The following is a 23,794-nucleotide window of genomic DNA, read 5'->3' on the forward strand; positions in this document are numbered from 1 at the left end:
ACATAGCCTGGTAATTAGCAAATAGAAGCAAAAAACAATAACAAAACAAAACCCCATGGGTATAGACTAGAGGCCCATCACTGAGGCCTAAAAAATCCATTCTGCTGCTCAAATCAAGCCGTGCAATGCAGCTATAAAAAGCCCATTAACTAGAGCCACACACTGGAAGTCTGCTTGGGCTGCTGTGATGTGTGCAAAACATACAAGTGACTTCCTCAAATGAGACATCACAATGGTAGTTTTCAAAATACATTACCATCATGATTATTTTATTATCAAAATGCATTACATCTCTTGCTCTTTAAACCTTGTGGAGGGGAACAATTGAAATAGTTACTACTATGATCTGTGTAAAAATAAAACCAAACCAACAGAATGAACTTTACAAAACAAAAAGAATGCAGCGTCTGGTTTTTGGAGGAATCCAGGAACAGACCCAATGATTAGCTTCCAACCATCTGACAAAGTTGGTCACTCAGACCCTAAAAACAAATATCATGCGATAAATTCAGTGTACTATATTTTCTCCATACAAGTCTATATCACATTTCTTTCTATACAAGTACACATAATCATACATATTGTCCTATTGTGTCTTTTAGGTTGTATTTTTTTCATTTTTAAGGTGCTGGTTAATTTTGGGTCACAACTTAATTTTTTTTCAATTTGTCAAACAATCATGTAACATGAGTACCCTTCTGTTTGTTTGTGGACTGGGGAGGGGGGGTGTAGTGGTGGGTAGGGTCCAGCCTTATGACCAGGCCTCGGTCCGTGAAGTCTTCCACACAAACGTGGCTGTTTTCCACATTCGGTCCAAAACAAAAGTCTCAGAGGGAGGAAAGGGCAACTCCTGCTGCCGCCCAGCTGTCAGCTTAACGTTGGTTTGAGGTCCCACTGCTGCGGTCAGGAGAACTGTCTCTTTCTTACAAGTCAGTTTATGAGGATCAGAGTTAAAAGGAAAAACAAAAATACAGCATTCTGTGGAAAGGGAGGCAGCTCTCACGGGAGAACATAGCAGCTTTTTTTAACCTAGGTTTTTCTAAACAATCCAAACACTCGCTCAGAGATCCCTTTCCCAGTTTTCTTCGGCGTCACATGGAATGCAAGGATTGGTCAGGAAAAAAACAAAATAACTATATATATATACATATATATATATATATATATATTCTACAGGATAAAACAGTCAAACCAAACATTTTAACTTAGAAATTATGTCTCTCTTATTTTGTTCCTGCAACCCATCACTACAATATATGATTAGTATGAATTTGGAGAAAAACAACAAAACTGATTTCAAGTGATATAATGACAAGATGAATGCAGCCAGCCACATGTGGGGAACATAACTGGATTTCAAATTTATTGGAAAAAAACATGAATGCAGCACCATGATTCATAAGACCTGTATGTCTCAAGTACAATATCAGAAGTCTACAGTGAAGTAGTCCTAATGTGAAGTCAATACAGTCCAGTGGGGATGAGAGAACAGAAGAGAACCCAAAACAACAGAACACCGGAAAAGACGGAGAACCTCGACAAAAGAAGGGCTGTTTTCATGTTTAGTGAGAGAACACGGAAGCTGGTAATCACATGGAATGATCCTATCCAGGGAGAACCCCTCCTCCCCGCCTCTCTAATGCATCTTTAGAACGGATGATTAACATGTCGCCTTTGCTTTCATTATTTCCCCCTTTCCAAATCAAACACGTATTTACTGCAGCACAGACTCGGCCACTCGCCAAATCAAAAAGTAACGCTGACCAAAGAAAATTTATAAAATAAAACAACTCTTGCTTTCAGTTACATATGCATCTCAGCATTTATCCAACCTGGGTGCCATGATGACATGTACAGCTTTTTAGAACTTTGTACAGACATTTGTGTGGAAGTTTAAACTTTCCGACATTATAGAGCCTGTTTGCACAGTCTGGCACAAGAGGAAACACTGGGGACAATTTCAAGTTACATGTGATTTGTTTTGTTTTTTTTTCAGAATGTGTCATCCAAATCACTTTTTCCACTGATTCCATAATGACGTCGAAAGTCAATGATTAGCTTTGTGCAGAATGTGGTAATTTGTTTTTTTATCCTGAAAAGAAAGAAAGAAAAGACTGAAAATAAGAAAAAGAGAAATCTGTAAAGAAGTCTTTGCTCCTCTTAGGTCTGTACATTTCCCCTCCTCAAACTCCCTGAGCTCCATTTCACTGCAGCTTTAGGGGTCGAGGAGGTACGCAGCTTCGTACACACTCACGCGCACACACTCACTCACACATACACACACTTGAACAAGGTCCTAAAAGCTTCCTGACTGTGTCCTTACTCCAGGTCCCTGGAGAGGGGAGTGCTGGAACTGACTGAGGCTTGTCCCTCGCTGCGGGTAGTGTGTCGGTCCGGAGGCTGACAGCAGCCTGGGGCCGGCCTGTAGCGCCGTCTGGCCCGGACTGCCTGACTTCAGGCTGCGAGATGCCTGCTGCTGACTCCCTCTGGAGGCCTGGGCGCCAGAGTCCATTTTAGTCTGCCCATGGGCCCTGGGTCCTGGGGTGGGAGTCCCCACCAGGCCGCTGCTGTTCAAAAGGCTCGCTTTTAAGTGGCTGTTGCTGTAGCTGTGGCCTCCATCCACATTACTGCTGCCACTCTGCTGGTGTAGAGGGCCCACTGGCAGCCTGGAGTCTGAGGACGAGGTTGTGGTGGGGTTGTGACTGGGATAGGAGGATGGAGGATGGTCCTGGGACAGTCCCGGGTGAGAGGAGGCGATGCGTGGGTAGAGGCTCTGGCCTGACGAGGGACTATAGGAACCCCGGAATGGAGAGTTGGAGGTTTGCTGGAGGAACGAGGGGCTGTCCGTCTGCCGGTGGCTTTCTGATGACTGAAGACACACAAAAAACATTCATTCTTTTGTGACTGACATATTTGTAAGGCTGCATTTCATGTCACATGGAATAGAAAGAAATGCTGTGAAAGATTCCCATGACAAAGGCATTCATGCTATTGGACAAATCAAGATGGTGCCTGAAGCTGCTAACTAACAGTAAGTTTCATTTAAAGAGTGAATACGAAAATATGTAAAATAATTTTACAATTACAATATAATGATGTATAATAATAAATATATTTATCATATTATCATATTTATGATGTGTTTACTGGTGTGGGCCTTCAGAAAAATGGAGGATTGCCACTGAATGTGCATGTTGTAGGTCAAAACCTGCTAATTACCTCCACGTGATTTAAATGCCGCAATGGCCTGGTATCATGGGTAACATATCAAATTCAAATTAAAGTGCCACCAAAAGGCCCTGAAGATTTATTTGATTAATGAAATTGAGTCTATCTTGAATACAAATCACAACACAGAAACACTCAAGTAGGCAAATGGTCATCAGGCAGCTTGTATAGTAACATCACTGTCACAAACAAACTGTCTGGACACTGGTGTTTGGGGAACAAATGATAGAGGTCCAGAATACCTGGTGTGAGTACACAGATGGACTGTATCTGTGTGGACTCTTCATGGGAGAAGCCATGGACACTGCCTGCACCTCATATCGATCTGTATCTGCAAACACAGACAGGATTCTCGACTCCAGCACTGACAAAAACATGCTATCGTTAACATATATTGCTGTATGTTTACTTATCCATATTGTCTTCATACCAGATTCCTTCTCTGCTGATCCATCATTCCTCTTGTAATTCCGCTCCATCTTGATGCTTCTGAGTACTCGCTCCAGAACCCCCTGACCTTCCCTTAGACGTTCAACAGTAGTGGGGACCATCCTTGGAAAAATCCAAATCCAAAGGTCATCTGCCAGTCAACACTACTATCCACTTCATTATCAGACAGCTTTTAAAACATTACAACTTCCTGCTGATGTGACATGTACTGAAAGGTGCCTTAAATTTAGTGAGCCATCATTCAGGGCCTCTCACCACTGGTTGCTGCTGTCCTGCCGTCTGGACTGCACTGATGAGCCCTGGTGGTCTGGAGGACTGACCTCCTCTATCTGTGGGATGGACATGTGTGCTGAGGAAGGGAAGGAGCTGTGTGGGGAGGCAGGGGGCTGCATCTGCTGATGGGAAAGGGGATGATGGGAGTCCTGGATGTAGTGGGAGCCAGGCCGGGTGGGGGTGCTGCCCAAAGATGAGCTGATCCCGACTGGCTCTGAGTCTCGTCCACTTCCCTGCTTCCTCTTACGGTACTCCAGCAAAGACACCTGAAGCAGCAGAGGGAGGAGAAGAGCTGTTAAACACCCGTTGTTGAAGGACTGTCACACAGTCTGATGTGCAGGTTTAATGTACAACTTCTTGTCATTCACACTGATGTTGGGCCGCTGACTGAATCACATCATTCACCAAAACTGAGTGATGGGCAGACCGCATGCACCACACCAGAGAGGACTCACCTGGAAAGAGTTTTTACAACTATTCAATGTGACAGAAAGAAGAACACACCTTAATCACCACGGAAGTTACCTTTTACATGAAAATGACACTGAATGCATCTGCTTTTGTTCCAGTCCATTACTTCTTGTCATGAGAAGGGCTCAATACAGCATACGGCAGATCACAGTTTGTGTGTTCTGAATGCACTGTTAGTAACATACAGCATCCAAAGCTTTGACGAAAGAGCAGGCAACTTTAAATGCACCACGCAATGATGCAACCACGCTGAAACAACAACTACACAAACACTCATATCAACATCCACAGAAAGTCTGAACACACACACACACACACACACACACACAACATATACACACACATTTCCACTATTAACAATGAGAATGAGGGCACTCATCCCAGCTTAATGTCGTCATGACACAGAAAAGGCTTGTGGGAACGGGGGTATATGAAAGAGGCAGGGGAGGGGGATGATGACCACACGGATGGCTCTTGCCTGCATCCTTGCAATGGCATAAAATTACATAGAAGGGAGACTGCATAAGCAGCTGTGTCGTCATGAGGACTAGAAGTCAGGGTCTGAAATAACCACAAAGTACTAAATATAAATGTAGTCTTCAGTGGACACGTTACTAAGAATGTCCTACTGTACTTGTCAGTGGCTTTTTGTTATACATTTTCCATGAGTCAGATATTCACAATACACAGTATCTGTCTTCTGGTAAACTCTGTGAGAACTAGCCACCATACATGTTTTCTGTGAGCCTACCAGGTCAAACCAAAGTTTAGCATGCTGGTACAGTTGTTTATCAATGCGGTTTTTGATTGGTTGTCTGTTTCAGAAAAGCTCCTGTTAATTACAATGAACTTAATTAAGAGAAGATGAAAGTAAAATTATTATCCAAATTGGCCACTGTAAACATCCACTTAAGTTCACAGAGTGACTTTGTGATTCTGCAGCTGTTAACACTCCTGTTTATTTTACTGTGCAATAAGGGGGTATTGGCAACATTTAACGTTTGCTCACTTTCAGTTTTACCCTTATTTTAGATTATCTGGCTAATCTATTGACTTGTCTACAATGTGACTGCTTGTGTGTTTGGTGCCATTGGTACCATTTTCAACAATATCACCAAATCTCAGAATTTCAGCAGTGCTTACTACGATGTGGAGAACAGTGTTATTTCAACTGACAGAGCTAATGGAAGGAACTACAAAAATAATTCTTTGACGTATTAAGTTTTTGCTCTGCTGCCTAGATGGGTCAACTGACCCAATTATGGCTAAACTTGAGTCACTTCAAGCTAATTCTGAATAATAAAATCTGAGTGACAGTGAGAATATTAATATTTTCTTGGCATGTCTGACATGATGAGTTCTAGACCAACATTGCTAGCAGCGACCACTGATTTTTCAAATGCAGTACTTAGTACATAGTATTTCTACTATGTGACTATGTGATGTGACCAGCTGCATAAACCTGTTAGCTCCACTTAACATTACATTTACTGGGTCGTGACAAATAAATCTTTACATAGAAAACTCCCAGGAACATCCATTTGGAGGATGCTCAATTTGCCCTGAGCCTCAGAACTTTCCCATAGTGCCTTGTAATATTGCATGCTTTGTTGCTGTAAACCACATTGGTAAATTTAGCCTTGCTTTTATTAGCACTGGATCACAGTTTGAAAAGAGCCAAGGATGAGATGGAGCAGAGACACATGGGCTTCATCTCAACACCGTCATGAGAATTCATGAACCATCTGCCTCTTATGTTGAAGGCAATGGATGAACCTTTACACACTTCAATGAATTTGACTGAAATGGCATAACTTAAAACTCCTGCTCAAAACTATAACGTCGTAGCTCAATGTAGGTTTGGAGGAGGGGAAGGGACGGAGCTGTCGGAGCATGGGGTGGGTGTTGTATGCAGATGCAAAGAAACAATATTTACATGCACACTTCTAAAGATGTAGTTGTAGGGAGAATATTCACCATATTTTGTACTGGCTTGTATTCACTTCTTACAGCTATAGCCTGGTAATCTGGCTTCCCTGTCAGCAGACTAATGGTATGCTGGTTGGCCCTCTGCCTTGGAAGAAAAGTGGAAGAGAGACTTGGCAAAAAGTGTCAAGGAGCAACGAGGGGGAGGAAGGACACTGAGGGAGAGGAGGGGGAGGGAAGGGGAGGAAGGGACAAAGCTACATAGTCGAAATCATTTCAGATATACACATAAAATTGTTAAATATGTTTCTTTAAACGCTTGTTGCTTTTGGATTTGACCACCTGACACAAGGGACCAATTGATATATTTAAGACAGTCAACGGGCAAACACAGAGCAAGGGGAGAAGCACATCATGAGGTTTGGCTTTTCAGTTTGCACATACCACACTCATAAGTCATTCGTGCTTGAAAAGAACAGATGAGACACCTTAAAAATTTACCTAAAAAAAATCCTATTACAAAACAGTTTTCACATTCTTATCATTAAGATGTGGAGAACTTGCCTTCTTCTTTTGTGGTGGGTTGCTGGTGTGAGGAGGTGTGCCACTATCTGGATAGCCTCCCCCATAATGAGGCTCGCTGTATGGTGACATGGAGCCGAGGCCCACATCTCCCAGCAGCCCCTGGCCACTCATGGAACTGTGGAAGGACTCTGCGGGGGAGAAGCCACCTTCTGACTGGGAGAGTCGGCGGTCTGTGGCCACAGGGTTTCCCAGGTTTGCGTTGAGGGGGGAGCAGGTGTATATGAGGTTGAACTCTGTCCTGAAGGCCTGCTCCCTGTTTTGGGGGGGTAGGTCTGAGGAAGGACAGGACACTGGGTTTAGGGAACTGGTCCCTAGAGAGGATGGGCCCTGGGAATCATGGCCTGAGGGGCCTCCAGGAAGGGAAAAGTCATCTGAGGTCACAGCCGCAGGGCTCTCCAAGCTGGAGGGGAGTGACAGATCCGGGAACTGAGGCCGAGGGATGTCAAAGTCTGTCTGAAGACATGGCTGACAAAGGGAGAGTTCAGTTAATTTGACAAATTTGAGAGAGAAGTCAGCAGTTAATAGCACTTAACTGTTCGTATTAGAAGAGTTAGTGGCAGAGAGATGGGAATATACCTCAGGAGAGATGGACTCTGGCCGGTGAACTGGAGACGCCTCAGGAGATGATATGTTCTAGAGAGAAAAGCAAAGGCTATATATAGGCTATATTTAAACTCCACAAACATTAATTATATTTGGACAATCTGCCCAGGTGCATTAACAGCAAATTAAGTTTCATTGGTGTGTTGGTGTTGTAGTCTAGTAGTTCTTGTCTGTGTTTAACCCATAATGAAGATTTAATTATGTCAAGCACCAAAAGGTTAATTTGCATACAAACAGTAGTTTATACTCAATGATTAACAATGCTCCCCAGATACAATTTTGTATAATTACAAACACTAAATACAGTGCGGGGGGAGGATTGAATTAACTGACTTGAATCTCTCAGTTGCACGTTAACGTTATGCTGAAATTAACCCTTACTATATACAGTGCACCCTGGAAGTATTCACAGCACTCCACTTTTTTCACATTTGGTTATGCTACAGCCTTATTACAAAATGGATTAAATTCATTTTTTTCAGAATACCCCATAATGACAATGTGAAAAACGTTTTTTTTTTTTTAGTTTTAAATAAAATGTATTAAAAATGAAAAAACTAAGAAATCACATGTACATAAGTATTCACAGCCTTTGCCACGAAGTTCAAAATTGAGCTCAGGTGCATCCTGTTTCCACTGATCATCATTGAGATGTTCCTACAGCTTAATTGGAGTCCGCCTGTGGCAAATGTGGGGAAGGGTACAGAAAAATGTCTCCTTCTTTGAAGGTCCCAATGAGCACAGTGGCCTGGGGCGACGGTTCATCTTTCAGCAGGACAATGACCCTAATCACACAGCCAAGATATCAAAGCAGTGGCTTCAGGACAACTCTGTGAATGTCCTTGAGTGGCCCATCCAGAGCCCAGACCTGAATCTGATTGAACATCTCTGGAGAGATATGAAAATGGCTGTGCACCAATACTTCACATCCAACCTGATGGAGCTTGAGAGGTGCTGCAAAGAGGAATGGGCGAAACTGCCCAAAGGTAGGTGAGCCGAGCATGTGGCATCACACTCAAAAAGACTAGAGGCTGTAATCAACAAAGTATTGAGCAAAGGCTGTGAATACTTATGTACATGTGATTTCTTAGTTTATTTTAAATAAATTTGCTAACATTAAAAAACACTTTTTTCATGTTGTCATAATGGGGTGTTGTGTGTAGAATTTTGAGGGAAAAATGACTTTAACATAACCAAATAACCAACATGTAGAAAAAGTGAACAGCTGTGAATACTTTCTGGGTGCACTGTATTGCTATCTGCCTATAGGGGAACAACCTGTCTGAGGTGGATGTTCCTCTAGATTGTGCACATGACACTTGTGTGCAATGTCTAAAATAAAAAAATGGTAGAGTAACAGCTCAGTCAACCAAATTGTTTATCTAGGTGTTGATGGGATTGGGCCCTTACTTCAAATTGCAGCGGTGTGTTGCAGCGACTGGCGGGAAGCGAGGGCATGGGTGAGTAGGCCAGGCCATTGGGCAATAAGGAGCCACAGGGGTTGTGGAGCAGCGGGTGGAGGGAGTCCTCTGGGAGCGGTGGGGTGATGGGTGACAGTGGGCGAAGCAGATGGTCTGAGGGTGCTGGTGTTGTCTCCGCCGTATACTTGAAGCGCCGCTTTTTAAATGGTGCATTGAGTTCTGTGATTTTAAAAGAGTAAAATGTGGAGAAATTCCAAGTGAGTTGAAAAAAACAAGAATACACTTCCAGTATTAACAAGGTATAGAAACACATGATCAGAATGGTTACAACAGTAAAATATTAAATACTTGTATCTGGACTGCAGTGACATGAAAAACACCCTGCATTTAGTTGTATTTTTAGTAATACTACCACCAAGCTGCTTCGTTCTGATCTATAGTTGTTTGATTCGCAGCAGTAAATGAGTCATCCAGATGGAGGTGATGTACGTACCGCTGGACAGGGGGTTGGGGGTGGATCTGCTACTGGTACTTTGCTGGGAGGAGGTGGACTCTGTGCCATCCTCCACGCTGGCAGAACAGCTCTCATCCTCCAGCTGCTTTATCCATCTCTGCATCAAAACAACAGTAATGTTGGCATACAACAACTTAAACACTTGACATTTGACAAAACATTTGTTTTAGATTTCAAGACTACTCTAGATAAGCTTATTTACACTTACAAAAAGTATTCATTGAACTCAACTTAATACCTCCTAAAATTCTTGAGGTTTATAAAAGAAGTTGGAGGAAAAGATTTGATATTTTATGATACAGGGTGGGTCAAAGTCACATGTATTCTTTATTGACAAGTGCAATTAATTTTAGATCAATTTAAGGTACAATTACAAAAAAAAAAATACTTGGAACGACTTAAAATGGAATTAATGAGTGTTATATTCAACTGTATTCAGCTTTCGATGAATGACCTGCAAACAGGCTTTTAACAGCCCTAGCACTCAATGTTGATTTGGCAAGGACAACCAAATTCATGTTTTTTATTTACATATATTCCTTCTATAACACTTTGCTGCATCTCTCACCTTCTTGTAGCAGCCATAAGTGCCGTCCATTTGAAGTGGGCGGGGCCGGCGTCGCTCAGGGTTGAAGGGGGAGCCGAAGCGGACGTAGTGTCTGGGTGCGGTGCAGATGAGCGATGAATGGGAGAGGCCTGGCAGCATGTTGAGGGTGGTGGCCAGCACCGTGGGGTCAGTGGTTATCCGCAGTGGGCGCTCAACAGGCACCTCTTGGTGGACCTTCTCCCCTGCAGGGACCTTGTCATTCAACCACTCTGTCACCAGGTACTGAGAGCAAAGACAAACATTAATGATCAAGTCTGCCTTTGCATGGACTCTACAAAATAACAAATATGAATTGGAAAGCTTGACTACAATTGCTAAATGTCCTCTAACCTTCTTGGTCTTGGGGTAGCGCAAATTGCCTCTATTTATGCAGTTCAGACCCTGGCCATCTCCATCTAGGAGATGACCACCCAGACTGCTCTCTCCGTGGCCATGTTCAGCACCATATGGGCCCTGAGATCCCTCCTCGTCCAGAGCAGCACCCTGATCAGCTGATGACTGTGTTCCTGCCATTGCTGCTGCCGCCTGTTGGGCGAGGGTTTGACGCTGGCGCCGGGCGCGCTGGGACGAGCTTGACCGGTAGCGAGAAATCCGACTTTTGGGCCGAGGCTTGGTAGGTCGTGTAGGTTTAGGGGGAGCAACCGGGGCAGGCAGGTTGGGTAATGAGGTCTTTTCTTCAATAGATGGTGCTTCCTGTAAGAAAAGGAATAAACAGAATCGATTACAAAGATGTGACAAAGACTGAATCACAGATACGGATGAAACTATTTGATTTCCCTCACTCACCATAACGTAGGTGGTGCGTCGTGTGCTGACCCCAACTCCAGTGTTGTGGGGTATGGGGGTGTTCCCTGCAGGGGTTCCTGCCCCATCTTCAGTTTCCACACCCTCCTCCTTTATCTCTGACCCTCCAACTCTCCTCCGCCTCCTTTCCAGGCTGTTACATGTCTGCATGAATAGGCAGAAACACAGGAGGGGAATTACACAGGCAGTGTCAGAGAATTACCTGAAACATTTAGTCATTTCAAATTATTATTAAAATATTTAAAATAACGTACTCTCTTATTGGAGATGGCGACCCCATTTTCATCCACCTCTCCATCCTCTCCCTCTTCCACCTTTACATCATCCAGCAGTCTCTCCTAATGGCATAGACAAGCAGTAGATGAGGAAAACATCTTACCCAGCAGAAAGAACAAGCTATGTTTGGCAAGCATTTGTTTTCTTAAAATAAGGACAAGCCCAGTTTTCAGGCTTTGATATTGGATGGCATCTTAAGACTGATTTTGGTGTTTAACATCACTGAAATACAGATTTATTTGGAAGATCACTTCATCTTAGCCAGCCAGCCACTCACACATGCACGCACACGCAAACACACCTCTGTGTCACTATTCCCCTGCAGTTCTTTGGCATCCTGGTGCTGATCCAAGGTCTGGTTACTGTCACCCGCGAGGCAGCCCTCCAGCTCTCTTCTCCGGGCTTTTCGCCGTCGGGTCTCAGCACCAACCGGAGGGGAGGGAGGTGGCAGGGAGGGGGGACTCAACAAGCTCTCCCTGGGGCTCAGGTTGTGCTTCTGCACCGGGCAGTTCTGATTGCCCTTATGGCAGGCACAGTCCACTTTGTAATTACTAATGATTTGGTATGAAAGAGAAGAAGATTACATGGGAGAAAATACCACAGGCTGGAACACAAGACACTCTGTAGAAGCAACATGCTTAACCAACAGTTTTTAAGTAAACCAAAGCAAATTTAATACCTGCATCACTCCTGATACCAACTTGGTTGCATTAATATGTACTGTACTGTATGTACTGTTTTGAGTCAGGAATTGGACCATTAGCATTAATGCACTTGATGTAAATGTTGCATGGATGGTTGGATTTGACCTGTGTTGCTTTCATGGATGGAGGCTTTCTAATGTCTGGTTTAAAGGCAGGTGGGAAGACAGATATGGGTTGAGGAGCAGTACTGACCAGCTATTAAACTCGTAGTCAAATCCAATGGTGACCTCAGCATCCTTTGTGATTTGACCAACGGCGTAGATACACAGATGGATCATGCCCTCAGCAATCATATGACGAACCTGGAAAAGGGAAAACATGCATCTTAGTTGAATAAAACAAACAAACAAAAAAAAGCAACAGCAAGCACTGAGATGTTAAAGAAGCTTGGTGGCTGACCTCTGCATTGGGTGTACATGACCTCCTGATGAAACGTGCATCATTTCCAAAGGTCCTTGCGTCAACACACATCTCTACATCATTAAACTTTGAGTAGAACAGCACAAATGGGTAGGGTCTGGAAAAATATGATGACAACGGTATCAAAAGCAACATACAGGTGAAACAACACTGGAATCCAGCTGTGTGTGGACCCAAATACTAAATGTATATATAGCACAGTAGTCTATTAACACAAATATATATATCATGATCTCTTACTTTTTGAAGAAGTGCCCGTTGACTTCAAATTGTTGTTTGAGCATGACCTTTCCCCGATATTCAATGATGAGTGTGTCAGGTTCCAAGTTCTTGGCTGCTCGGAGGATCTTCCTGTGTTTCTGAACCCGCGTTACCCGCCCCAACTGGAGCTACAAACAGTAAATTACATTTCATCATTCCGTTAAATGGTGTACATGATGTTATTATGGCCTTAATTAATATTGGCTAATTGCTGCGTCATTGCATCTTTTGCAATGCTACTGCCACGCATGCACGCATTTTGATATTTGAGTTGAATCAATATATTGTTTGGTCCCAAAGTGCAATGAGAGTGAGTTTGGATCAGGACTCTGGCTGACCTGCATCTGTGAGCCCAGCACTGTGTTGTTGCAGGCCAGCTCAGTACGGTTTATGGTGTCCATGGCGTCAATTGAGGCGTGGATCTGTGTGGTGGAAGGAGGAGTTGCGGTGCCGCTCTCAGCCTTTGAGACGGTGGTGCTGGCAGTGCGGTGAAGCTGGAGAAGTGTCTGGACATCAGCGCTATACTGGTTGGCCAGAGCCTCCTCATACTGGTCCGTCCACTGGCGGATCCTGCTCTCCCAACCCTCTGCTGTGTTCTCATCCAAAACATTAGCCTCAGTTGTTGAGTTCTAGACAGAAGAAAAGAGAGCAGATTTTGACAGGAGTTTTCTTTACGGTAAAGGAGAAGCATGAGGCTTATAGAACTGAGTGAAGCATAATTTAACAACACCAGGTACCTTCATCCTCATGGACTTCCGAGAACCCTCTCTGAAAGCCTGAAAGAAAGAAAATTAAGGAAGTTAAGTAATGACAATTCTCAAATCAAAAACAAAAGGTATTCTTAATGTGGCAAGCTTGTAGCAGAAAAGTTCCAGATTGGGCTTTGGGCCTAGCGATTATCAACTTCTTTAATCTGTCAATTCACTTTTTTGCTGGATCCACACTAATTCCACTGTGTTTCTCTACAGTTTGTATACCTTGACCTTCTTGCCCTTTGGCGTTCCACGGGCCTTCTCTGTACTCTTCTTCCTCTTTTTGGATTTACTCCTTTTGACCCGGTTGACAGTAAGTTTGATGCTGGTTGGTGTATGCTGGGTAGCAGTGTAGGAGATAGTGGAAGGCGACACCTCTTCATCCCCACTCTCAGTGGCACTGCTCTCTCCAGCTACAAAAAAATCCAAAGTAAATAAATCATCAGATAACATGGGGAAATTAATTATTTATCTATAATGCACTGTGCAAATTACTATAGACAATGTACCTGAGACATTTTCTGTTTTTCTGTGTTGGCCTTCTGCTCCTTTCCTCCTGTCGAGTCCCCTGTAACAAAAAAGGCAATAAAACACATCAGCACATAATGTAAAATGGGCATAATTCAAATGTAAAACATGAATTCAAATAATCGTTGCAAAGCTTGTGACAATGGCCAATCAGCCGATCGTAGCAACAAAATTGCTTAACAGACTAAAAGGTCAGCACATAACTAAACAATCTGGCTGAGCTTTGAAAACGGCAGTGCATTCTGCTAGGCTAACCTTTTTGAGAACTATATTGAAGTTTGAGGATTTCGAGGTTTAGAAACAAACAAGACATTTTAAATTTGAATTATGCATCTGACAAATGGACAGAGGACACTAACTAGAAGACTCCTCACTTTTGAAAAATGACAGTTGTGAAGGGTTTCACAACATCTTGTAGTGTGGTGACAATACCAGAATTTTAAGTTTGACACTATAAAATATCTAATAATTAGTCCTTCAAACGTGTACTGCTCTTGCTGCACTTCACTGTTCTTTCTTTTAAATTTCCAAGACAGTTTGGAAGGTCTTGCACCTGCTACAGCAGATAGAACTTATGCTCCAGGATTCAGACTGGGCAGGTTTTTCATCTCTCACCTGCAGTTGTCACATTTGATGAGCAGGCCGTCCGGCGTCAGGCTGCAGTGACACCAGCTGGCCACAGCCCCATCCTCCTCTGAGGAGCTGTCGCTGTCTGCTGAGTTGTCCTCAGTAGTTTCGTGATAGCGGGAGCCGCGTACCACGCCGTTGAGATCCATGCGGGGAATGATGGTTTGAGAGAGCGGGGAGGCGGGTGGGGTGGGGGGAGGGGGCGCGCCATAGTTGTGATCCTGACAACACACAACGGAAGACTGTTGCATCTTCAAACAACGGGTGTTCAGGCAAAAAGGGAAACGGAAAATGGAGACGAATGAAAATGAGGGCAAAAAAACAGGTATGTGAAACAGTACAGCTGTTAATAACGGAAGTAGTTTGTGGTTACAGAAGACTAGTAGGATAGACATTCATGTATTTAATCAAACCAGAAGCACCACCAATCCTTAGTTTTACTCTTACTGTTCTATTTCAATAGAACACAGAACTTGAAAAGATTAGAAACAAGAAAAGATTGGATAGATTAAACTCAGTTATTATTTTAGCTTTTAAAATGTTTATGATTGTAGCCAACTTCTCTTTAATTAACAGAGAGTAATACTTAATTCATACAAAAAGACATGCTATGATTAGAATTGATGATTAGAAAAGTACTGTATGAACTCACAGCATATGGTAGTCCCCGATACCCATGACTCTGTGCACTCCCACAGCTGTGGTTGTTGTAGTTTTTCTCATTCACAGCAGGACTTGCTTCAACTGACTCAGGGCTGGAAAGTAAATAAAAATACAGTTATTTTAAGAAAATAAAACTGGAATTCTATGTAAAAACAAGTAGATGCTTTCCACTATGCTGTTCCAGAACTGTTACATAAACAACTGTTTTCATAAAAGACATATGTCACTAGATGGCGCCAAGACCCTGAAGTTGCTCTGCAGCCTGGGAGAACAGCAATTTAGGAAATGGAATGTGGGCCGCCATTATGTTATGCAACTCCTTTTGCCCTTTAACTGAGGTCTGGCCAGACAGTGAACAACTTTGTCTTTCCCCCTGGTCCTCCAATTCTACAGCAAACTTAAAAGTCAAAAGAATCAAAATGACAAAATGTTATAATTAAACTCCAATATTTTGTATATCACAGCAGAGGTGGCATGTTATCCTGTGTGTTAGAATCAATCCTCCCGACTGAGATTTTGGGGAAACTAAAGGGGGCCGTCAACAGGGGTGGATGGGAGAGAGACCAACAGCATTCCACATAACCTCAGTCATGAAAGCAGGCTTACCTACAGAGAAGTGCCAACTGTTCTTACTTGTCTGTGAACATTTCCTTAGACACTACACAGCTAGAGCCTGGTGTGGAGACATGACACAAGTCTACTTCCCTTACACAGAAAGAGGGGTGGATAATACTAAATCAACAGTGATCACGATAAAAAAAAACAATAAATTACAGAGACGATAACCAGGCGCATTAGGGTCAATCACATAAGCTGTTAACAAACCCCCAGTTTAACCAATATATCTACAGCACTTAAACATGGAAGCACAAGTGAGCCCACCTGAAATGTTATAAAGCTCCATTGCATTTAACAATTATGAGAATGCACAACAATATATGCAGAGTAGGTCAAAGGTCAGGTGTCACTCAGTAAAAATAGGACATTTATATTTCTTGACATATCTTCTCCAGTCAGGTTTTTTTGTTTATTATGATGTGACTGCAACAGCTATTCAGATGGTGCAAATGACTAGCTTAACCATGAAGTTTGCTTACAACCCGTGACACTGTATGTTTTATTTGAACAGTGCTACCGCATCCACAGATTACAGCAGGTAATTTGGAGAGCAAAAAAAGCAAATAACAAAATAACAATAATAAGACCCACATTGTAAATAAACAGATGTTTTCTTTAAGGTGAGGGCACAACTATTTTAGTCCCACCCAGCTTTTAGTGACTACTTACTCTGATCCAGCAGCCATATCTGAGTAAGAGGTTTCAGGTGTGGTGACTCCCAGCGCGATTACTATGCTCATGACGTCCAGCACAGCGACGCGTGGGAGGGGGGGAAGAGGGGGGAGGAAGGGGAGGGGGAGGGACGGGACGGGACAGGATGGGATGGGGGAGGAGGAGAGGTGAGGAGAGGAATCACAGGGTCCCAACTACGGCAACAGACCACTCCAGAGGTGGGGCGCCGCTGAGCCGTAGCCCACGGCTCACGGTCATGAGGGACCTGTGGAGAGAGGGCAACAGACAGGGAGACCATCAGTAACACACACATGCACAGCCAGGATACTGGCAAACAGCCTGCTACATGACTCAGCGTATCCTGCAATATTATGAAAAAGCCTGCACTGTCACTGTGTCTTAAATTGTGTGATTGACAAATTTTGGATGATGCCGCTGACAGCTAATATTTTGTTATGATATAGGACAGAATATATCAGATATCATCAAATTACGGATTTTATTTTGATTAACAGATTTTTGAAGAAATATTAGTGAACCTCAAAAAAATACTTAAAAAAGAGAAAAACAAACAAACAAACATTACATACCCCGTGACAAAGTAAGAGCAACTGCTTTCATATGAATTTCAGTCAGTTTTTAGGTTTAAAAGAGCTTTTAAGGCTGCTTGACCTCCCCAACCAATATTTCATGGAGGGATTCTGCACTTACATGTAAAACAACAAAATTCTTATTTTTTTAATTTATGTATGTGCAGTATCACATCACAACATAGACCACTTTCATTTCTACTTGTCATAGCAGGAAAAGCACAGCTGTACTTAGTAAGTATACTGGTACACCATTTAAGTGACTGACACCTGGAAACAAAACTAAATGGAATGCAGTTATTAGTAATGCTATCAGTTACACCTGTGCTTTTCCTGCTATGACACATCAAAATGTCTGCCTTTAAAAAGGGTTATTGGCTGTCCTCTTTTGTTTTGTAAAAAGCTGATTATTTGCCTGTTACACTGGCAACCCTATCTAATCCTACTTTCTTTGTGACATTTATTGGTTGGTAAATGATATGCAGCACAGTTAGTGACTAAAACTGTTGTGCAAATGTATAAGGAACAGAGCAGTGTCATTACCAAGCCAAATCAACTAAAGTAGGTCACCTTGAGGAGAAGTCCAAGTGTAAAGTGAAGAACAACATTAACAGAAAATTCAGACCTCTTAAAAAATGTCATATAAACAGGGCCTCTTGAAGGAAGGTCAGACGGAAGGTTGTCAAGGCCACATAACCTCAACACTGCACAGGAAACCACCCTTACACACTTAATGAAGAATCAAAATTGCTGACTCATGTTGACAATAAAGGATTTTGTGTGAGCAGCAGCAGAGAGCTGTCACCTGCCAGCTTCTATAATAACAACTTGATATGCACATGATGTGCTAGGTCTATGTCTTATCCATACAAAGGTTTCCAGCATGGAGGAGAGGCTATTCAAAGAGCAGAAAAACAACCACAGGCTGAAAGCTCTGCTGACACTGAGCCTCCCATTAGGATGCGCTAACAACGGGAACCAGCAGGAGGCGCTTTCCGCCCAGACGCCTGGAGGGGTGAGTCATCGAACATGAGGCCCGACCCTCTTGTCATGTGACTACACTCTGCTGAAACACTGACCCACACTCCTCTGCTCTCACTGCTCCCTCTTCCTCCCTTCCCGCCTGCTCACTCACTCAGCCGCCCAGTCAGACGCAGAGCCAGAGACAGCAGTCATGGCTGCAGAAAAAGGAGCAGGCCCTCCTGTGCTCTGTTCACATGCAGAGGAGAGGATTTGGCTTACAGCAAGGTCATCCCCTGGGCAAACACATGCAAATACATCACCTCATAAAACACCAGATTGATCAGATCCACCACAATACACATCCCAAAAAAACCCAGCAAAGCCTGTTTTACGCGACAAAAATTAACCCTAACATTCAAACATAGGCTGGCTCCCAAGTAGAGCAACAGGATGTATGACATTTCTGTAGCAGTCCCCTGGCTACAGCGACTGCTGGTCTCGCTCTCCAGCACCAAGGCAACCACAGCAAGGCTGGGGACTTCCAATAATGTCAAGGTCAGTTCAACCGTGCTCACTGTCTACTGGAGAATGTCAGCCCCATCCAGCTGGACACACACACACGCGCACGCGCACACACACACGCACACACACACGCACACACACACGCACACACACACGCACACACACACGCACACACACACACACACAGGTAGCAACAAGAAATGTCAGCTAGCTTTTGGTGACAAACACAGAACACTCGACAACTGCTACAACTTAAATGGCCTTGATGAGAAGAGAAACATACAGAGAAGAAGAAGAGATAATGAATGGTAGATTTTGGCTGTTCAAGAATTGTTCCTCTTTCAGCATGAGTCTTTAAACATATTGAGAAGGGAACAGCATTAAAGGGGGCATGAAGGGTTAACACAAATTTACAACATACTTAGACATGATAGCATGGAGTGGATCCCATGGAGCCCCATCCAGAGCCTTTTCAAAAACCACTGGCTGTTTATTATCCCTGTGGATGATCGCTGCCTAACAAAAATAGCCACATCTCGCCTACCTAACTCACAAAGGGAGCAACGATTTGGGCCTCTTCCAAAAGAACCAGACGGTGAACTGGGGAGGTAAATTCCATACGAAGAAGGAAAGCCTTTCTTTACCTCCCTCCTCCTCCTCCCCTTCCACCTCCCTCCCTTCCTTGTTCGTTCCTCTGGCCATGAATACTGGGCTCAAATTACCAGCAGGCTCAACAAAGTCTTTTCACTTCCACTAAAACAGAGGCCATTTTGGAGACAAGTCTGGGGGGGGGGGCACAAAATGAACAGCAAAGGAGACACACCCCCCCCCTCCAAAAAAAAAAAAAATCTCTCATCACCTCTACCATAATTTTCTCCTCTCTTTTTCAACACAGTGGAGTTCCGACATTGTTAAACACTGGCTGATGTGCAATGTACAGTCCTGAAATAAGCTATTTGATAATCCTTTCATATCATATTGTGTCTCTAGGGTATTATAGGGAATATATTTCACATAGAGCGGGAGAAACAAATCCAGCACGTCATGCACATGCAGATACACTGCCTACAGAAATTATAGCCCCCCCCCCCCAACATATATATATATTACATTGATTTACAACACTTAGTGGATGTAATTAGGTCAACATCTTTAGAAACTAAAGTCATTTAAGTACAACTATAAAACACAAAACAACTGTTGCCAGGGAGCTTCACCAATAGCAGCTTAGTGACAGAGAGGAGCTGCTGTTTAAGAAAAAAAACAACACATGACATGTGAGCCATGTCAAAATCACTTTGTCTGTGTAACCTAGTCTATTATCTACTTTCCAAAATGTTAATCAAGTGTCCAAATTACAAATGTAAAGACTATCCACCATACAGTGCCCTTAAAAATTCCCACAGTAAACAAAAAGTGCAGTGTCCATAGCATTAGGGCTGCATGTTAACTGCGTTTGCACATATCATTGGTGTTACAGAGGTTGAACATTTTGTAGCACAGGCACAAAAATGTACCACAAGTATCAACGTCTGCTCCATTTCTTAAAAACAACCAGTACAGGTCATTACATAAAAAGGCACGTAACTGCCAAATGACATTCATGTTCCATACAGAGTAGGGCTGAACAATTATCAAAATCACAGTGTGGCCAGGTGCAATATCCAAATTGCACGAGCTGCAATTTTTTGATAAAAGGTAAAATGTGTCAGAACATGCCACTATAAATGAGGCGTTGTGGTGCTACAGAGCTACCCTGGCCTACAAATCATCCAGATGTAAGAGAACGTGCTTCTTTGGTGCAGACCCCAGCAAAAAACATATGATCATCTTTTCTTTTTTTCAATGAAAATAAAAGGCAAAAATCACAATTCCCACCAAAATCATGAATCATGTTGTAATCACAGTATGTGTAAAAATAGCTGCATTATCAGGTTGTTTTGGGTTTTTTTTTTTTTTGCTATTGTTCAGCCCTAATTCAGGGTAGCATCTCAACGTAAACAGGAAATGTTTTCAGACAAAAAAAAATTTCTTTATTTGCCCTTAACAGCAAACTGCAGGGACAGAACCCCTCTAGTGTACAAAACATTCAAATATTATACATCAAATGAGCAATGAACTGCACACATATCTCAGTTAATGTCTATCATCACACAATATAATTTATGTTAAATTCATATTGATCAAACACTATGAGTCTGTAAAGTGTTCTGTTCTCTTATTCGTGATTTACACAAACAAACATGGGACGCGATGAACAATCTCAGGAACCCAGTCCATCATATCGCAGCGATATAGTGTGGAGCAATAGCCAATGTTTCAGGGCTTTTGGTGTAGCCAGCGGACATCCAGATAATGGATATTCAGGCCAAGACCTTCTCTTCCATGTACTGGTCCTTGTTCACAGTTAGATTAGCAGCTTGATTTTCAAACTCAGCAACTCCAAATTTCTGCTAATCTCTACAAACAGATATTTGCATATGAATACAGATATATTTTTAAATGGCCAGGAAAACACAAATTGTCAGATTATATCTGATGGGTTACCTATTTGTTGAAATCCTTTTTGTTCAAACAGAAACCATTGCTATGTTGCTCTAGCAAAAGCTAACAGACATTCAGTCATTTTACCATTGTAAACAACAAAAACAAAACAAAAATTGTTCACTGTTCCAATTGTCACCACCACCTGTAGATTGGTCAAAACAAATACTTAATACACGGAGTTGGATGGGAAAATATTGGGAGAGTAGCGAGTGAGAGGGCACACATCACAGAAACCAGGGAAAACCCAGAATATTTTCACATCTAACTTGAGAATTAATTTCACCAGACATTATGTCCACAGAGATTTTAATATGTCAGACTTCAATAGATTTTACCAGCAAAGGAAAATAAAATAAAAAGAAATCCTGGTATGACAATAACTAGAATCCAAAAGGTGTCTTTGTTTTTTAACAGCAACAAATTCAAATATATGGGTCGTCCCCTCTACTCTTTTCTGGAGCCTCCCTGCACCGGAACAGAACAAGAAGTGCCTTGTTGAAAGTTAACCAAGGGAAATCTTCTTTCCACTAGGTGTTGTGCCCTTATTTTTATTTGGCAAGCTTCTTTCATTTCTTCATTGTTTCCTCCTAGCAGGCCTGTTTGGGGTTTTGCTTTTGGCTAATAACTTCAAAAGACTGCTTCATTTTTTCATGTCATCTAGCTCAACTTGCTCATGGATGTGTACAGCAAATGACACATCCTGCTTGTCTTCCGGCAGGTTCTGACCCATTAAAACGGTAGTAAATGTGAGACTTTTGTGCTGCTTTTGAAAGTTGTGATGAAAAAAAGGCCAAAACCAACCAACATGGAATTGCATTTTACATTTACAGGTGAAAAGATATTTTAGATGTTGAATTTATATCACATATACATTATTCTTATCTAAGCTGACATGACTGGCCCCAATTTATGTCAGATAAAGAAAACAGATGAAAATTATTTTCATCAAGTTTTTCTACATTTATATGAGACTGTTTTATATCAGTTTTAGTCATTCATAGGTTTTGATTTATATGTATTTGGACATAATATGTGACTTATTAGCAAAAGTGAATATTTCACTATAAATGATTAATAACTAAAATACAACAATAACAACCAATAATTAAAAAAAGAGTTAAAATCAGAATTGTGACGTCTGGCAGAAATGTACTTAATATTTCAACCTTGGTGTTCATTGTAATAAAGTGTATATAAAATATAATATAAATCAAATATAAAATTAAGTAGGTTCACCATAAATGTTATGTTGAGACACACCTGCGAATATATGCAATTGCTGTTTGGGCTAATGGGAAAATTTGAACACATCAGCTAACCCTAGTCTGTGGCACAAAATGATGCAGATGATTAGTTTTAAAGTTTTACTATGCTGCTCAGATTACTATATGGACCAGCACATAACATATTGTTGCAATTTCATATCTTAAAGATTAGAATTTAAATAAGTGCAGCTTTCAAATTGTAAAAGCTGAAATTTCTAATTAGCCCTAGCTTGTTGTCTTAACAAATTTTAACTGAAAAGAGTTGCTGACCCAAACTGTCACTGCCAAAGGCTAATTTAGCATTAGCCAATTGACATCTGGGATTTGGTAAAACTAAAACAGACTAAAACTGTGGCGGGTGTGACCGTGAGGATGGCAATGTCAAGAAAGCACTAGCTAATACTTTTTCAATAGGTCACATTGCTTCATTTTCAAATTTATAGTTAGCAACAGTCAGTCAGAATCTCCGTGCTAAACTTTATGGTCGGGTTGGGTGGTATGACAGTATATTCCGTGTGATGGTAGAAATGTGTCCACCAGTAGAGAATTGGCAATAGTGTTTCCACCGTTTCTACATTAAAATGAAATTAATTCCTGCTGCAGTCTGCAACAGAATCAGAACATTCAGCTTAAACCTACAGAGACTCCTATGAAGTTGAAAGAACAAATGAAATGGCAGCATGTACGAGAGCATGTTCACTCACAGTTGAGCTCACAGAGCAGTTTGGTCCCCAAAGGGAAACCCCATAGTAAGGTAACACGATTGACGAGGGAAAAAAACGCTGAAGGCAAATTGTCATTCACTAACTTCCATCACTGGCCGGACATTAAGACAGACATGTTGTCTTTGTCTAGACTCTCCTACACCTTAAAAACAAGGTTCAACATTTTGGAGAAACATCATTGTCCGCTTACTTGGCAAGAGTTAGATGAGAAGATCAATACCACTCTCACATCTGTTAAACATGAAATTATTGGCAGCAAGGGGTTAGCTTAGCTTGCCATAAAGACCGAAATCAAGGAAAACAGGTAGCCTGGTTTTATTTCTTCAATTTACCTCTACAGCTGACTGCATATATGGCCAGGATCAATGGCTACAATACACTAATTACAGTGTGGAATTCGGTGTATATCTTCATATTTGGATATTTGACATATTACAGCATGTAACCAACACCTACTGACCAAAAGAGACATTGTAACACATGTGATCTTGTTATTTACTAATATTAACTCATAAGTTAATTAATTGTTTCAACTTCAGGTAGCATTAAAAACATATACCACCCTCTATATTATTGCAGCGATTGAGCAAGAAACTCAGTGTTATTGTATTTAATGTAAACCACTGGAAGTCCATGACAACATATTCCTTCCCGTCATATTTGCTCCAAAGTTTTTTTGGGTTTGGTCGTCTAAGTTGGAGTTTTTCTTGTATATTAGACACAAAGAAAAAAATGCAATGATTAACAGATAGCAAATACATACAATGGGTATTATTTTT

The 23,794-nt window shown here is 42.0% G+C and overlaps 1 protein-coding gene across 2 annotated transcripts in view; it reads right to left on the minus strand.

Annotated features, from left to right (window-relative positions):
• Window positions 1-248: 248 nt before the first annotated feature.
• setd5 (SET domain containing 5) overlaps window positions 249-23,794 on the minus strand; it is a 31,877-nt gene continuing 8,331 nt past the window's right edge. Inside the window, exons 2-24 of one of the 2 annotated variants that reach the window (XM_041955585.1) lie at window positions 16,401-16,668; window positions 15,103-15,205; window positions 14,439-14,671; window positions 13,805-13,863; window positions 13,521-13,708; window positions 13,281-13,319; window positions 12,882-13,172; window positions 12,523-12,671; window positions 12,262-12,379; window positions 12,055-12,164; window positions 11,460-11,709; window positions 11,137-11,220; window positions 10,865-11,026; window positions 10,409-10,771; window positions 10,040-10,300; window positions 9,451-9,568; window positions 8,947-9,176; window positions 7,510-7,566; window positions 6,913-7,398; window positions 3,934-4,217; window positions 3,659-3,780; window positions 3,471-3,559; window positions 249-2,869 (exon numbers count right to left, since the gene is read on the minus strand). In XM_041955585.1, coding sequence (XP_041811519.1) covers window positions 2,297-2,869; window positions 3,471-3,559; window positions 3,659-3,780; window positions 3,934-4,217; window positions 6,913-7,398; window positions 7,510-7,566; window positions 8,947-9,176; window positions 9,451-9,568; window positions 10,040-10,300; window positions 10,409-10,771; window positions 10,865-11,026; window positions 11,137-11,220; window positions 11,460-11,709; window positions 12,055-12,164; window positions 12,262-12,379; window positions 12,523-12,671; window positions 12,882-13,172; window positions 13,281-13,319; window positions 13,521-13,708; window positions 13,805-13,863; window positions 14,439-14,671; window positions 15,103-15,205; window positions 16,401-16,471 — 4,440 coding nt within the window. In that variant the 5' untranslated portion in view covers window positions 16,472-16,668 and the 3' untranslated portion in view covers window positions 249-2,296. Of the gene's footprint in view, window positions 2,870-3,470; window positions 3,560-3,658; window positions 3,781-3,933; window positions 4,218-6,912; window positions 7,399-7,509; window positions 7,567-8,946; window positions 9,177-9,450; window positions 9,569-10,039; window positions 10,301-10,408; window positions 10,772-10,864; window positions 11,027-11,136; window positions 11,221-11,459; window positions 11,710-12,054; window positions 12,165-12,261; window positions 12,380-12,522; window positions 12,672-12,881; window positions 13,173-13,280; window positions 13,320-13,520; window positions 13,709-13,804; window positions 13,864-14,438; window positions 14,702-15,102; window positions 15,206-16,400; window positions 16,669-23,794 lie in introns of both variants that reach the window. The other variant, XM_041955576.1, reaches the window with a different exon arrangement.

Source organism: Chelmon rostratus, chromosome 2, assembly GCF_017976325.1.
Source record: "Chelmon rostratus isolate fCheRos1 chromosome 2, fCheRos1.pri, whole genome shotgun sequence".
Taxonomy (NCBI): Eukaryota; Metazoa; Chordata; class Actinopteri; order Chaetodontiformes; family Chaetodontidae; genus Chelmon; species Chelmon rostratus.